General features: G+C 38.3%; 1 protein-coding gene across 4 annotated transcripts in view; it reads right to left on the reverse strand.

Moving 5' to 3' along the window:
* chn2 (chimerin 2) overlaps positions 1 to 18,334 on the reverse strand; it is a 552,284-nt gene that overhangs the window by 243,366 nt on the left and 290,584 nt on the right. For all 4 annotated transcript variants that reach the window (XM_028818219.2, XM_028818218.2, XM_051935482.1 and 1 more), the window contains exon 2: positions 972 to 1,010. In XM_028818219.2, the coding sequence (XP_028674052.1) occupies positions 972 to 1,010 (39 nt within the window). The remainder of the gene's footprint in view (positions 1 to 971; positions 1,011 to 18,334) is intronic.

Below are 18,334 nucleotides of genomic sequence, written 5' to 3' on the forward strand. Positions count from 1 at the left end.
AATTATAAACTGAAACAAGTAAACTACTACATCTTTAATTAAATATATAGTGTTAACCTGAAAACAAGCAATTTCAATAATGTATAAATGGAAGGATAAATTCAAATAAAATTCATTCCCTGGTTCATCCACTGTACCTGAAGCTGAAACAGCTCTCTTTAGATCTGATGGTGATTTGAACAGAACAGTAACAAAATTAATGCTAAGAGAAGAGTGTTCATGCCATGCTGGGATCAGTTTAATTTTCTCTTAATAAATGCCTCATTTTTCTAGAAGTGTAGCCAAGTTTTCACTTTCTAGTGACCCCAATGGTGACCTCCATTAAAAAGCTATAAAGGTTTGTGAAAAATTAATATGAAAACCAATTTATTCTAAACATTAAAATCTAAAGGACACTCATCTGAGAAGTAACTGTTCAAAATGAATTATGGTAGCATCACATTAGCAAAGCTTCTAGTCAGAGAAGTCCCATTAATTCCGCCTCTGATATTCTTTAATAGAGTGTGCCCCATGTTTGAAGTGCTGCTGCTGCTGTTCAGGAGTAAAGCAGAAGTTCTCTCTTTGACTAATACATGATCCTGTCTGTGTGGGCTCTCTAAAGGGTCTACCCTGCACCTATGTACCTAAGGAGTGTGTTTTAGCGTCACTGATAGCTCTAAACAGGCCTGCTGTATGTGTGTGTTGTACGTGAGTACCCCTGTGATATACAAGTGTCCTAGGCTGGTTTGATTCCAGCTTTGCATCTGATGCAGTCAGCGTTGGCTCTGATTTTCTGTGATAATAATAAACTTAATCTATTCCTCAATCCATCATCAAGCCAGCTTGATCATGTTCATGGTCATAGAGGCAATGGATAAGGCAGTTTCAGACAATGGAGGGCTAAACAGTTTTGCTAAATGAGATAGGTAATGGGCTCATACTGTAAAATACAATACTTTTTTATGCAATAAAATAGAATTTTAAATACTTACAGTATGACTTCCATATTGGTGGCTGATAATCCTCAGCATCTGAAAAATAAAGACATAAAAAAGTTTAACCAGTTGGACTAAGCACAATGTCAAAAAGCTGCTTAGTGCAGTGAGAGTAGATGTCATTTCTTAAAATTAGATTTTACAAATTCAATGAAAGGTCATAAATTCACACAGTCTATAGGATAGGTGTCATTTTTCACTACCATTTTCCATTGTGTAGTATAATCAATAACTCACTGATTTTCTACTGAGCTCTATGAATCACAAACAATTTAAATGTATTCATTTTGATTGTGCCCTCTGGCCTACAATGCTCAATAGTGCTGAGCTGTAGTGATAACCCCGAGAGGTAGAATTTAATGTTTTTTAAACCTACTTCTAACAGCATCTAACTCCATTAATGTAATTACTAGCGTGATTCTCTAGACCTGGGACTTTATATGCTGTATGCAGGGTTTTATATTTGTATCCGTCTATGTGGTGCTGCAGATTGATCTTTCCGGCTGGCTATTTATCTCTTTCTCGAAGCAGATTTATTACACCCGTCACTGTATACTGGTATTAGTTTTTAACGACATTACAAATTATTTAAAAAGCAGCAAACACACATTTTTCTTAGTCGGGCAATGAAATTTTTTTTTACTCAAAAACAACTTTCTAAATTGTATTTTGACCCAAAGGGACCAATTTCCAGAAACTGATAAGGTGTTACTGTAATGCCCTGTAGAAGTGGCAAAGTGCCAGCTCGTTTTAAATAAAGGTTTTGTGTTACACTCTGAAAAAAAGTGACTCAAGCAAATGAGAAATTATGTTCATGATTCTGGATGGCATTATTGAGCACATACTGGGCACATGAATTACCGAGACAAGCAATTTAGTTTGACTGTTTAATTAAATGTGACATATGGAGAAAATCTGTAGGGCATAGTGCTTAAGTTTGGAAGGCAGCTCCAAGAATCACATTATTTCTCTCAAAAAGTTCTTAACATTCATGTAGATACTTAAACGTTAGGGGTTTTTTTTAAACCATAAAAAATCTTTTACAAAAAATGTGTTTTATTAAAGTTCCTGAATACTAGAACTAAATGGCTTCAGTGACACACGTACATTGCACTTATGGTCTGTAGTCTTCTTTTCACACAGTTTAATTTTGCTGTCTGCCTAAAACAGAGTGTTTAAGGTAGAAAAACAGACCAAAGCAAGTTAAGGGCATATGCTGCCTAAAAAGATTTTACAGCAAGAAACTGTCCTAAAAGTGATCCCTGAGATTATGAGTAAGTGTTGCTAAAAGGTTATTATGCCTTTAACCAATACTGTGATTTTTATATTTGCACAACATTTAATGCATCAAATATCCATTCAATTAATACAGAAATGGGGCCACAGATTTTCCTGAACTAGGGGTAAAGCTGGGACCAACCCCTAGCATGATGCCAAACTTCTCCATTGCAGAAAACAGAAATACTGTATGGAAAATGTGTTAAAAATCCAAACTCAAACTTTTACCCCATCACAGTACCTTCCCTATACATATATTTTGCTGCATGTGTGGTTATCTCCGTACAGCAACATGTATCAGCAATAGACATTTGGGATTTGACAGTGCCATGTTTGATTTGTTTGGTGTGGGTCACCTTTCAGCAGTCTTGTTTGTTGTATTGTGCTATCAGAAGCACTTAACACAAAAGGTACCAACTAATCTCTTAAGTTTTCTTCTTAATGGGGATAGGAAGAAATGTCAAAAACTGCTATGCGGCAGTTACTTATAACCTCTTATCTGTTTCACTCTCCACACTGATCTTTGATCTTAGGGACCACTTATGCCAGACTGCTTAGCTGATCGGGACTGTCTTTACTTCCAAATCTTTACTCCAGCCCAGTTTACGACTAATAGAGGGCTTCACAAGAATGGTCTCTCATGACATGAAGAGACTGCAGATTGACAAGGAATGAACAATCTAGCTTCTCAGCTGCACTGGTAACAATCAGACAGTTGATTTAAGTTTAAATTTATGGTGTATGCATCAAAAACAATACCAGCAAACATAAGCGATACAAAGAATCACACAACCTGGTTGCATCAAGTTTTTATTCAGTCCCAGATGACAATTCCTACATGGCTTCTTTTCCTTAACTGCAAAATATATGCCTACATGAAAAATGAAAAGAAAAAGATTTTGTGAGGAGAGAAGGCTCTTTTCCAAATGTCCAGTATCTAGGAGACAAAGCTCCATGAAAGTGCCCATTTCAGTTTTTATAAACCAGCAGAGATAGAGAGAAAGAGTCCATTTTTGCAACTCAGCTAAACAGTTACGTATTGCATACAGGTCACATACAAGTCCGTAAAAAAGACATTACCTTCTGTGGGCCTGTTTTGTACTTAATTGTATTTGCAAATTTTTTTGCCCACTCTTAGGGTCAGCGACATATACTTGGGGGTTTCTGTCCCATCCAACATTGGCTGCTACAGCTCTGTGATGTCACACTGGCTTCACAGATCATCATTGGGAGCTGGGAAGAAACTTTGTCTAAGCTGGCCACATGTAAAAGTTCAAGAAAAATATTTGGCAAACAAGGTCACTGGTAATCACAGTATATTGGCGAATTTCACCAATCAACACTACTGTCTATAAAACAACAAATCTCCAAACTCTCCAAATTCAAACCTAGCAGATCCCGAGTGCTGCTGTCCGCCTGGTATATGCCCACCTGCTCTGCACTGGCTTTCCACTTCTGCTGAGATTCTGTTCTGATCCTCTGTCCTAATCGAAAGTTCCCAACACAGACCCACTTCCTGATAACTCCAGACTGTCATCTTTGACTTTGTTCCCTACAATTCCTTTCAATAGATACACCAAAAAAGACCACTTAGTCAGGATTGTGTTAATAATTTGTTATTTATATTTGGCTAAAGGAATAATCCATCCAAAAATGTAATTTTTCTAAATGTTACTCACCCTGTGTAGTCTGTAGTAATGGATGAGAAAAATGTTTAATTTCATGTTTTCATTCAGAGTAGAGCTAGGAAAAATGTATGCTTTAATGGAATCAGGCATTGACCAATGCCGGACAACAGCAAATTATATAAAAATGTCAAAGAAAAAAATCTCAAGTTACTAAAAATTAAAAGCATGTGTGCTGAACTTGTGTCCTACATCTGTCTGTGGCACGCTTGGGAGGCAGGAGCGCCCTCTGCAGGCCACAGTGGGTACAAATTTGGATCAAACACAGGAAGCAAAGGGTAATGGTGAGGGGAGCTTTTTCAGAATTAGGCGATGCTAAAAGTGGTGACCTTCTAGGATCAGTGCTAAGGCAACTGCTTATTTTGATATATATATATATATTAGCTGTACTGCCCATCTAAGACAGGTGGAAATCTAACCAACATAGACTTCAGAGTTAATGTTTTAATATTGGTATGTGTTTTCTAAAACATGTAGTAATAAAATGCATTACATTTGTTATTCCAACAAATGGCACATCACAAAAATTTGTAGTAATAAATATGTCTCAGTTAAATACCATTTGGTATGTGACTCGTAAAAGCAGTGCAAATATTTGTGATGTGCCCTCTGTTGGAATGACAAATGAAGTGCATTTTCGTACTGTTGGGATAGCAGAGACATAGCAACTGGACAGACACGCAGGTGCACAGACACTTGCCCTTTTATTAAGGTGGAAACAATCTAGATAAGAATTTCTAACTTTTCTAATGTTCTAATTTTTGCAATCATTACACTAAATGGTGATGTTCACATAAAGAACAGAATACTGCAGCGATAAATATAAAAAAAAAAAAAAAATAACTGCATTATTCCAGAGGATGAATAACACTAACATGATATTAAAATGTCCACTGTTACTAATACACACATTATGAAATGTTTTTATTTAAAGCAGAATAATTATTTCAACTTCTCCTGCATCATAATAACAACATGAATACTCTGATTATTCCCGAAGAACCTCACCTCCACCTCCACCTCCACCTCCACCACTCTATTTCAAGAACGTTCCAAGAGGATTTACATTCGTTGGGCATGACACACTCATCTGTATGTTTTCTGTCTCCAAGATATCAAATTAGTTCCCCTTAACACCCAAAATGCTCCCAGTTGTCGTCCTTAAGGAACCTATTCAGGCAACAGCTTGGGACTATTTAAGCCCTTTAACACTCTGTTCTTCGTAATGCTGAGATAAAAGGGAAGACATCCTGCACAAGCTGGAATTATTGCTAAACAACTTTCATAACATTAGCAGCCCTAATCTTTCAAATACTTCCCAATACACAACAACAACAACATTTATTTATTTAGCTCATTTTCATACAAATGATGTAGGTCAAAGTGCTTTACAAGATGAAGAAAGAAAAAAGAAAAAATATAAAAATAAAATTAGGCAATACTAATTAACAGAGAATTAAGTAAGGTCCGATGGCTAGGGAGGACAGAAAAAAAAAAAAAATAAAACTCCAGAGGACTGGAAAAACAAAAACAAAATGTGCAGGGGTTCTGAGCCCACGAGTCCGTGGAGCCCGCACTAGGCATTCTACCTAACATAAATGATCTCAGTCAGTCCTTTCAGGGTTCACAATGAAGAATTAGATGATGATGGTCATGTGGACCGCTGGCCTTTAATCCATCAATGCAGGGACTGCACGGTGCTTTGATTAGGTGGTGGTGGCGCAGATCACCACCACAGAAACCAAGAAGAAGAACAGCAGATAAAGTAGGGGTTAGTATAGATTTCGGAGCCATGAAAAAAAATGATAATTAAATGCATATACAGAATATCAGGGTCACACTAAAATGAACCTATGAGAAAGCCATGTTAAAATAATGGGTTTTTAGCAGTTTTTGCAAAGTGCTCCACCGTATTAGCCTGGTGAATTTCTATCAGTAAACTATTCCAGATTTTACGTGCATAACAGCAGAAGACTGCCTCACTACTTCTTTTAAGTTTAGCTCTTGGAATTACAGTATGAGCAGACACTAATTTGAAGATCTAAGGTTACGATTTGCAGTGTAAGGTGAAAGGCATCGCAAAATGAACAACACAAAAACACAACAAAATAAATTGAGAATTGTTTAAGAGAAGACTATTTCTGGCCTTGGCTTGATAAAGCCTTAAAGTTCTCATCAGCTCTCAATATCTTCTAATGCCATTCTTGGCGACTGTAAAAGAGTGAGTCTGATAAGCTTCAAAGGAAACATAACACAAACAGGGTATGGTTTCCTGGGAGATAACACATAAATAAAGAAAAAATGCTGAAAAGTCAATGGTGAAAATAATACTAAAATTGTGGGAATGAAAATACCATCAATAAAAAATATGTTACCAAAATTTCAGGTTTAAATATGCCATGTAATTTATGATTATTACTTGATGTTTACTGAATTTTGAATGGTGCACTCATAGCATACATTACAGTGTCCTACATTCCTCTATTTACTTAGCCAAGTATAGTCCTGAAAGTAACTCATAAACCTCAAGGGTACTGCAGCTTGCCTGTTTTTACATCTAAAAGACTGGCAGCGAGTTACTTTGGGTCACACAGTGAGTCACTTGGGGAACTCTGTTGGCAACTTTTCTGTTTACAGTCCAACATCTAGGGCATTGGCTTCACTGCCTGCCTGCTTCAAAGCACTTGGCATGAGTGTTACAACACAGCTAAGGGGTTTGGACAGCAGACGCAGAGCTAAATGAAACTGCTTTCTCTGCATCACACAGTGAGCCAGGGATTTAAACCTGTGATCTTCAAGCTCAGTCCCAACATGTTCATGCGTTCATATTCCACTTCTTCTAATAGTCCTTTGTCAGCTTCTGAGAAACATCATTGGGTTCCAGAGATTTCAAGGTGTGGTTCACATTTGACAATGAACTAATCAAGACCACACAATTTATAGTCAGGTTTCCAATTCAGAAAGAGAAAGACTCACCATTTAGAACTACATTTTAAAATCTCTTCCAAACAAGCAAATTATTTTCCTGAAATAGAATATACTGTACTGAGGGAGTCATCATGACTTCGGTATTCAGTCTCCTCTGAAAGTGTCATCTTCCAAATTGTGCCAAGGTCTAATATTGGAGCTTCAGATGGTCTTGTTCTCAAGATAACACAGAATCCTCATTCAAGTCACTATCAAATGAGTCCACATTTCTAGCAAACCTAAATATAAAGATCAAAACACCATAAGACTACGCTGATGTCTACAACACTTTAAATAGTATACGACTGCAGGAGTGCCATGATACCAAGTTTTCAGATAAAGAAGTCATTTGTGTATTTATTGAAATAAATGATCAAGTGGTTTTGAAGACAATTCTTATACTTTTTAAGGTCTGCTTCATCTAGTTAAGGTTAGTCTACTCTGATAGCATACGGTTGCAATTCATGAACTAGCCCTGGTAGTGTAGCCAAGCGATTTAAGGGAATGTTCATCCAGTTTAGGGTGATGGAGATCTGGTGCCTAACCTGTCAGTCTCGGGTACAAGGCAGCAACAAAGCTTGGATGCGGCAATAGTCCATCACACACACATACACATACACACACATATAACAGGCCACTTTAGAGCAGCCAGTTACCCTTTCACAGAGAAGAATATCCAAAGGAAACCATAAGCAGATCTGGAGAGAACATGCAGAACATACTTTGGGTTAATATATAGCCCACAATTAACGTTACATATGTGGCAGGAAAACTGGAATACTCAGAGAAAAACCCATGAAGACTAGGACCAGGATGAGGTTCAAATGAAGGGCTCAAGCAGCTTGAAAATGGCTTATTTGGAAACTACTCTGCATGTTTCAGGCATGCAAGAATAATAATCAGTACTATAGTGCAAAAAAAAGTGTTTTTCAATCAATTTGCTCTATCCATGCTTAGAAAATCAAGAAGAAAAAAACACAATGAAGCCTGCTGAAAAAAAAAACATTCTACCATCAGCCACCAAGACAAATCAGATTGCTCGAACACAAATAAAGTGACCCTGGCTCTCCTTTTTATAATGGCAGGCTGCTCCGATTTGATAATTAAGGTTGCTAAACTTGGCTGTCCCTCTTTTCATTTTCTCCCAGGTCTAATTAAAATCTCATTTGCTGTATCAGCGATCAAATGACTTCAGGCGTGCCTGCTTCTCCAAGTGATCCATTTCTACTGAAAATACAAAATGTAAAGATAAAAAAGCGGTTTTGTAAAAGGAACTCATTAAAACTGGAAATCTATTAAAGCTACAGCTAAACGCCATCTGCAACTAAGTATCCTCATAAAAACAGACCTGCTGCACAACATTTCATACACATACAGTAGTCTCAATGTGTGTCTGCTAATTTTGTCATCATGAACACCATCTGCCACAATGACTGCTAGCTTTTCGGTTTTCTATTTTCTTGGTGGCACTAGCCCTTCAAGATTTGCATTAACACCTAACAGTGATGAGCTGTCAGTCCCAAAGGGAATAAAGCAGAATGTTTTCTTTCTGTGTTTATGTCTGAATACACCCCAAAAAGATATGTGTTAGGTTAATCGGCGACTCTGAATTGGCAATGAGAGTGAATAGATAGAAAGATGGCACTTTACTTGTCCCCAGGGGAAAATGTGGCTAAGTAAATGAAAAAAAGTTTGCCATAGATTGAGTATGTGCTCTGATGGGATGGTGTCTGGCCAAATGTTGGGCACTGCTGCTGGAATATGGACCAGATCTAGTCAACCCTGGACTTTGGGAAAGCAGTTTAGAAAATGGATATACCATAGATGGACAGTCCAAACTGAAAAGACAATTGCTTTAAATCTGTTAATATAACCCAGATAGATAAAATACTTTATTGATCCCGAGGGAAATTTAAGGGTGTAATGGGAATTGTGCAAATAATATTATGCTACATTATCTATACTATACTATTTAATATAATTAGGTATTCTACACTTTAGAAGGGCATTGAACTTAAAGTGTGGCATTAAAAGAAAATGCAACATTTTAATTGATGATTTTGCAGAGCATTTGGTTACTCCATAAATAATACACAATAACCCAATTAAAGTGTAATGCAGCACATACTTCCAGTAATTCACTGGAATATCTATTTATTCCATAAAGTTCAAATTCCAAATAATCCATCCATTATCAAACCCACCTAATCCAGCTCAGCGCTGTGGAGGGTGATGCCTTTTGGATAGGCAAGGACCAACACTGAAGAAATACCAACCTTTAATGCAGAGCAATGACAGCAATCTATACTTTAGAGTTTAGACAATTTGGAAAGTCAAGGCTTCTTGACTAGATCCTTTTAGTGTTGTGAGCAAATCAAACAATGTGTACCGAGTTGTTCTTCCAAGATTCCATGACCCATTTTTTAACACATACAGGTTGATCAGTCTTATTCACGGGTATATGATTCTAGGACCCCCTGCAGATGTGCAAAAACTGTGGAAGCTCAAGGCCTTATATAAAAGTAAAAAGACGACTGCGTGCATGAAGTGATTACAAGGGCTGATCCAATACAGGAGGACTGAGGGTTGGCTGGGCTTGTGAACGCCATGCCTCAGCAGCATCACCCTACGCATGTTCTTTCTTGTGTGTATTTAGCGGGCAGCGCTGCATGCAGGAATTTCAAACATTCTTTTTTTGAGAATTTTCTGGATTTCTTAAAAGTAATATTGAACCATACTGGATCAGAATTGCAGATGCCAAACTCATGGATAAGGTGGGCCGACTGTATATATGAGTATGTGAATGTAGTGCCTATAAAAATTATTCTCCCACTTGGAAGTTTTCACATTTAATTGTTATACAACATTGAATCACGAAGGATTTATTTGCCATTTTTCACTGATCACATAAGTATTCAGCCCCTGTAATATGACATGTCTAAATCATCAATGTTGGTGCCAATTGGTTTTAGAAGTTGCATAATTAGTTCAGTGAAGACCACCTGTCTGTAGATAAGGTGTTTCAATTAAATTGTAGCATAAATGCACTTGATCTGGAAGGCCCAACTTGTGGGGAGCCAGTATTGTGGTCTAACCTACACAAAGAAAACAAAGAAACACTCTCAGCAACTCCAATAAAAGGCAATTGAAAACCTGTCAGAGGATGGTGATATGGAAACATCGTTGTTACTGAATATCCATTGCAGTCCAATTAAATCAATCATTAAGAAATGGAAAGCGTATGGCATAACAGTAAATCTGCCTAACGCAGGCTGTCCACAAAAAACTGAAGAAGATGACCAGTGTTTGAGGCCACCAAGAGACCTACGAGAACTCTGATGGACTTACAAGCACAGCAGCTGGGATTGGAGAGACAGTGCAGACAACTGGTGCCCAGGTGCTTTACAAGTTGTAGCTTTATGGGAGACAGACAAAGACAAAAAACACACATGACACCTCAGCTTGACTTTGCAAAAAGGAAATATGGGAGACTCTGAAGTCAGCTGGAAGAAAATTGCGTTGTCTTATGAGACCAGAACTAAGATTTTTAGGCCTCGGACTAAATGTTATATACTGTGCATTATCAAAAAAACACAGTTGCCAAAGTGAAGGGTTTTGGTAGCAGATTATGCTGTGGGGATGCTTCTCTGCAGCAGGCCCTGGCAGGCATGTATGAATAGAGATGCAGTAAATTACAGGAATGTTGTGGAGGAAAACCTAATACAGTCTTGGAACAAGATTTGTTTTCCAAGAAGACAACGACCATAAGCATAAAGGAAAAGCTACACAGGAACGGCTTAAAGACAACAATGTTAATGTCATGACAGTCCAAATCTCAATCTAAATGAGAATTTGTGGTTGGACATGAACAATGCAGTTTACTCACAATCCCCATTGAAACTGGAAGAGCTGGAGTAATTTTGCAAAGAAGCATGGGGTAAAAGTGCAGTGTCCAGATGTCCAAAGCTGACAGGGACCTGTGCACACAGTCTCAGGTCTACCATTGCAGCCAAAGGTACAATTACTAAATACTGACTTGAAGGGGATGAATACTTGGGAGGTCAATTATTTTGTGTTTTGAATTTATAATTAATTTACGCCACTTTACAAAAATGTTTTCGCTTAGACATTTTTTTTATCCATCAGTGTCAAAAAAAGCCAAATTAAATCAACTGTGACTTTATGTTTTTAATAATAAAATGTGAAAACTTCCAAGGGGTCAAACACTTTAAAGGGCACTATATGTTTAACTTCAGTATTGCTGATCAGGTGGTGGTGGTGGGACATGCCAGCGCTGATGTGGGTGTCTCAAGTTCAGAAAAAAAACAAGGTCAGGTATAAAATGGCCAGGCAGGATTGGGTGGGCCTTTGCAGATACCAACAGAAGGAGGGTTTTGGTCTGAAGTTTGATTTGGATGTGTGGTTAATAGTGTAACTAAATCAAATGTGTCACTATGTGTGCAACACAATCGGGTAGAACACTTTTTCTGGCATTAAATTTTTTCTTTTTTAAATCCTTGGCATGAGGGAGATGGTCAAAGAGCATGCAGCTTCAGGGGATTAGATGTGGAGTGGTGTCAATGATGTTGCCATACGTCATTGTGACAGTTTAATTCATTTGATTTGATACATACAGTGCATCCGGAAAGTATTCACAGCGCATCACTTTTTCCACATTTTGTTATGTTACAGCCTTATTCCAAAATGGATTAAATTCATTTTTTTCCTCAGAATTCTACACACAACACTCCATAATGACAACGTGAAAAAAGTTTGCTTGAGGTTCTTGCAAATTTATTAAAAATAAAAAAACTGAGAAATCACATATACATAAGTATTCACAGCCTTTGCTCAATACTCTGTCGATGCACCTTTGGCAGCAATTACAGCCTCAAGTCTTTTTGAATATGATGTCGCAAGCTTGGCACACCTATCCTTGGCCAGTTTCGCCCATTCCTCTTTGCAGCACCTCTCAAGCTCCATCAGGTTGGATGGGAAGCATCAGTGCACAGCTGTTTTAAGATCTCTCCAGAGGGTCATCTTTCCCTTTATCCTGACTAGTCTCCCAGTCCCTGCCGCTGAAAAACATCCCCACAGCATAATGCTGCCACCACCATGCTTCACTGTAGGGATGGTATTGGCCTGGTGATGAGCGGTGCCTGGTTTCCTCCAAACGTGAGTTCAATCTTTGTCTCAGACCAGAGAATTTTCTTTCTCAAGGTCTGAGAGTCCTTCAGGTGCCTTTTGGCAAACTCCAGGCGGGCTGCCATGTGCCTTTTATTAAGGAGTGGCTTCCGTCTGGCCACTCTACCATACAGGCCTGATTGGTGGATTGCTGCAGAGATGGTTGTCCTGGAAGGTTCTCGTCTCTCCACTGACTAAGACCCTTCTCCCCCAATCGCTCAGTTTAGATGGCCGGCCAGCTCTAGGAAGAGTCCTGGTGGTTTCGAACTTCCTCCACTTACGAATGATGGAGGTCATAGTACTCATTGGGACCTACAAAGCAGCAGAAATTTTTCTGTAACCTTCCCCAGATTTGTGCCTCGAGACAATCCTATCTCGGAGGTCTACAGACAAGTCCTTTGACTTCATGCTTGGTTTGTGCTCTGACATGAACTGTCAACCGTGGGACCTTATATAGACAGGTGTGTGCCTTTCCAAATCATGTCCAATCAACTGAATTTACCACAGGTGGACTCCAATTAAGCTGCAGAAACATCTCAAGGATGATCAGAGGAAACAGGATCCACCTGAGCTCAATTTTGAGCTTCATGGCAAAGGCTGTGAATACTTATGTGCATGTGCTTTCTCAATTTTTTTTATTTTTAATAAATTTGCAAAAACCTCAAGTAAACTTTTTTCACGTTGTCATTATGGGATGCTGTGTGTAGAATTCTGAGGAAAAAAATGAATTTAATCCATTTTGGAATAAGGCTGTAACATGACAAAATGTGGAAAAAGTGATGCGGTGTGAATACTTTCTGGATGCACTGTACTAAAGTATGCCTGCTGTCTGTTTAGTGAGACCAAATTATAAACAAGAAATTAGTCACATCATATAATCTGTGGCTGTCAGTTGCCATGCATCCACTTCATCAGTGGTTTATTTAACCAACAAGATGTCAGTGTGCAGTGTAAGGACTAAAAGCACATTGAACAATGCAGTGCATGAATGTATGAAACTCACGCTTTTCCTCTGTTAAACACAAAAACACAAAATGCTCCACTGGCTCCAGAGGCATTGTGTATACAGCCACACTGACGGACATGCCCAGATTGAATTTGTTCCCAGAGTCAAAGGCAATCATACAGTTGTGCCTGCTATATTCCGTGCCCATGTCTTCTTGTCACTTCTGTGCTTCAACGCCATCAAGCAACCTGTCCAGCCTCTAACAATCCTGATCATCCACACCACAATGCACCCGAGCTAATAATTTCTTACCAGACTTTTCACCTTTGCCTGAAATAAAGAGAGCAGACCATCACATGTGTGTGTTAAAAAGGATCAGGTGTACATACTAAAGAAATGTCTGACATTTTGTTTATAAGACGCTGAGAGATATTACAGACATTAATCAGCTATGCTACATTCCATCTTACTGCACATACAGCTAAAGCTGCAGATATTAGAAAATAAAAAGGCATTTTTTAATGTTAACGGTCTTTATGCTACAAGCAGTTTTTTTAGTTTCCTTTTTGCCTGATGTTTCAAAGCGCAAGTCCAGGTGAGCCTCAATAGCCTCCCGAGTGCTTACCTTTCAAGCACACTACTGGATCCTGGCACTGGATCAATAACCCTTTCTGTACTATTGTTTTAAAAACACTTGTTTAGCTTATTCTTTCAACTATTGTCCAACTATGTAGCTGTATTCTTTCTGAAAAACTTATCTTTAAGTAGCAAAAGGCATCAACCTTTTTAATCTGGTAGAGACATAATAGCTGGAAGCTTTGTGGATTTGCAAAAATACCTTCAAATTATTTTTATTATTATTATTTCTAAGATTTTAATCCAGCCTAGTGCATAAAAAGCAATGACTATTTGTCCAGCTTTATGATAGCTAACCCACAATATGACTAAACACTCAAACAGAAATCTAGTAGAGCTGCTCTGACACGCGACATCACAGGGGTCTTGAGTTCAGAGGTTTGGTGTAATGATGAGGGTGTTAGCCTATTTTAAACTTGTAGCTCCCAGTGTACAGCGTTGTCAGTTCTTCACTTCGTTCACATCATAACCTCTCTCAAACCTTTCAGTCCCATCAATTTCAGATGATTACTCAAACCTTTCAATCTCGGCCTAAGTGTACAATCTTCCTTCCTTTCTGATTGCTCTCTTTCAGTGATGCAGGGACCTAAAATTCTCATATTATTTATGATCATGATATTTTAAGCTTTCATTCCTTAGGCACGGCACCTGAAAATATCCACTTCTGTAGAAGTTAAATGTTGTTATACCAAATGATTGGTAAACAGGCTAGATGGTCAGCTTTTAAAAGGGAAAGCAATGTCAGAATTCCTGCCAGCTACCCTGGCATTCAATTACATGATAGTTTTGTTTAATGCATTTTAATTTTAACAAAAGCCTAAGCTGTATTTTACTATATGTGTTCGACACTTCACGTCAGAGCATTTGTTCAGGCTTTCAAATTTTGAAAAGGAAATTACATTCCTATAGAGGCAATTTTTAGGTCAAGCTATATTTACAGAAAAGTTAAAATCACATTACTATACAGAATATGATTGATGTAAGATGAATGGCAAGAGAGACACGCTGGGTAATGTGTTAGCACAGGACATGAAAATAAATTCAAGCCAGTGTAATAAAACACACTAAGAAAAAAGATCTACGATCCTCAACAGCCAATCCATTTAGAGAAAAGATGGATGAGTAGACAAGTAATAAGATTAGCAGAACTGAACACCACCTCCAAAAACAAACCCATGCTACCCAGCACATGGGTGAGCAGTGGCTGGCATTTAGGTTCTGCCAGGTAGAGAACGTTTCTAATATATTATAAACAGAAAGACAGACAGATAGTATCTTACAAACAAATATGGTGAAAACAGCAAACACAAAGTACAAGACCCATAACACAATGTGCCCAGAGCCTTTTTAATGTATAATGTCCCTACAGAAAATAGTTTCTCTGTGAATGAGTATAATATAAATGGCTAGGGTCAAGACCGGCATGAAGGTAAGAGGCCTCAGTCAGTCTGAAGGTTGTATTAATCAAAAGACAGGTGCGGTGGTGAGAGACGTTGCGGCCTTACAGTACTTGCATCCTCCCTTGATTCTCACAATCTTATGCTCTGCATCATAAAAACCTATTCTGGTTATCATGAAATCATCCCTTGAAGGACAAGATTCATTTTCAGTTTTTTTCCTTACCAAGTATAATGTGTCTCACACACAAGAATGAATTATGAATTACTTAATTAGACTGAATAACACATAATATCTTACTATTAGTAGTATTTATTGGTATTCTTCCTCAAGAGGATTTGTTGGTTTTATTTATTGTCCATAGTTTTGTGGTCAATGTTTAGCATAATTAAGACTGCACATCATTATATGAGTTGCACAGTTAAAAAAAAAGTTAAAACTTTTTTCTCTATCGACCCAATCTTGCCCTTCATAGTGTCTTCAAGACCCAGTCCATTGACGGACTAACAGATCAAGTGGGATCCCATTTGAGAACCGCTGTTGACAGTTATAGCAGAGCCTGTGGCGAGCAATTGCAAGACACTTTGCAAACCAACCCCAATTTGATGGTGAGTCACGACCCTGCTTGACCCAAAAGGCAGCAACCCTTTAGTTTAAGAACCTGTGATGTTGTGTCTACATACAAAGTCTCTGCCTCTTCCACTGTTACCTGTAGTGGCATTCTTGAGTCATCCACAGCACCAAAAAGTACCACAAAATACAGGATATAATATGGCATCAAACAGAGCAGAAATAAGAAAACAAAAACTGAAGGTAAAAATTAACAATAAAATAAGAATCCCACCAATAGGTAAATAATGCAGCCCAAACAAATAATATAAAAAATACTAAAACCAAACATAATTATAATATCATACTGGCTCTCATCAGTGTACTTGCAGTATGGACCCCACATGCATCTTTAAAGGGCCGGTCAATGTTACAGGGGTTTATCTAATATAATACATAGGAGGGGGTCCTGCATGTCCACCCTACTGCCAACTACTGAGCTCTGGGACTGTTACTCTACTACATTTGTCCATTATACTCCTTTCATTATTTTTATGGCCCTTTCCATTATTAAGGGATGTAAGGTACGAACACAATGACACCTCTGTTACACTGGCACCTGAGTCACTGGGGTAGCCGTTGCCTGTGAAATTCCCACTGAGGCATCTAATGGGCTGCAGCCTTGGTCCCAACCACGCTGGACTTTGTATTACAAATATCAAAGTTTGTTGGATGCCCTACTGGTGAACTTGCTGCATTAAGGAAAGATGAAGAGATGAGCTGCACTCCTCTCTTTAATAAATGGCCCTAAGTGAACCTATTTCCGCTATCACAGGTGTCTCTTTTCTTAAAGACACTCATCCTGAAAAAAACATCCTTTAAAAGATGCTTTCATTTTAATCTACCAAAAACACAGCCATGTTAAAATGTTGGATAAAGTAAATAACTTTAGGATAGACAGAAAACAATGATATGCTCAACTAAGGGAGTTTTAGCCTAAAACAAACATAAGAGATAATGTAAATTCATGGGAGGCCACCACTTTATAGAATGCAATGCATTTAATTTTACACAAAAGGAAACAAAGGCAAAAAAGACAGAACATTAAAAGCAAGAATGAACAACAATAATTTGGACAAGATGAGCAAAAGCAAAGGCCATCTATAATTCAGAAAAAAATAACACAGAACATCAGCTATGGTTGATTTTGGATGAGACCCTGAACAAACTGCTGCAAAATTCATAGTTCCTGGCTTGCAGAATCTGGATATGTAATTTTGTGTAGGCTATAATTTTAGTGAGATAAAGGTGAAATTATTCTAAATATAAGCCTAATTTCTACTAATAACTGTGGTTGAGAGAAATATTACTTCAGTTAGAGGAAGGTAAAGAAAAAGCCTACTATTAAGATGAAAGGCAGACCTGCGTAAGAGAAACCATCATTCTGCCTTTGCTGAAGACGTTTGTGCTACAGAACACTAAAAGCTGTGTCATGTAGCCTCATTTGGAAAGAGTAAAACCACACTGGACATTACTGCAGGCATGACAAGACAGAATTTGGCATGAGGTATAAAACTGATAATGTATTATTTAAGGAACAGGAAAATCCTTTCAATTCCAGTGCAAAGGGGCCCCAGCATATTTGCTCAAAAGTGGTCTGCCCTTGTGTCTGATTTACAGCTTCCTCTGTGTATGTAGAAGCAGAAGAACAGACATAGGTGGATGAGTAGTGACAATTCATCTTTTTAATGGGAAAATTTAGGCTAAGTGCATAGGCCAGGATTCAGTAACTAAAAAACAGCTGGTGTGTTCCGTGCACAAATGAGAAATTCATCATCCACTGCCAAAAGAAAGATGGTTTGTCACTATGTATTTCAATCTTACTTTGTACAGTAATTGATAAGTTAAGGCTTGGCAGGCAGTGTGGTCTGGTGGACAGAGAAATGGACATGAAACCACAAGACAGCTTCCAGCTTCATTGTACTGGGTGATTTTGCGGTAGTCAGACAATCTACATGGAAAAATATTCAAAGTGTATTGGACTGCTCTTGTAAAAAGCTTTGAGAGTCAGCTTACCAAAAGAAATGTAATAAACCGGAATCTGTCATATTTCTACATTCTTAATTGTCTCATCTGTCATGTCAATACAAAACACTGACACTGTCAGATAATTTGGTTATCATCAGAGGGCATGTATGAGTTCAAATGTCGCATGAATGTCTCAGAAATTTTAATCAGTAATCAGTTAGTAACCCCAGTGTGTGTATGGTGATTAAAACGGAGCTGTCACCAAACTACTAACATTTACTCAAATGCACTCTCTATAGTTTTTTCTTTCTTTGCCCTTGATTTCAGTCAGAGTGTTGGTTCTGAGGCTAGGGATCTGTGGCAGCAATTGGATGATTGCCGGTTCAAATCCTGTAAATGCCAGAATTGACTCTACTCCGTTGGGCCCTTCAGCAAGGCCCTTAACCTCTGATTGCTCTGTCCTGGGTATGACGTTAACCTGCATCCATCCCTGCAAGCTGGTCCTACAACTTACAGGGAAAACGTGGGAGTTGGTAGCAGGATTGGCGCTCCAGCCACTGTAAAAAAAATCTCATATTGTTCCAGTGTGGTGCACTTGGATCCCAATCCATGTGGTTTGTCATGTGGTGGGTGCGGTAACGTCCTATCCGCATATGCCCCAACCTCTCTTGATTTCACCACTTTAAGCT

The sequence above is a fragment of the Erpetoichthys calabaricus genome, chromosome 13, assembly GCF_900747795.2.
Source record: "Erpetoichthys calabaricus chromosome 13, fErpCal1.3, whole genome shotgun sequence".
Lineage (NCBI taxonomy): Eukaryota > Metazoa > Chordata > Cladistia > Polypteriformes > Polypteridae > Erpetoichthys > Erpetoichthys calabaricus.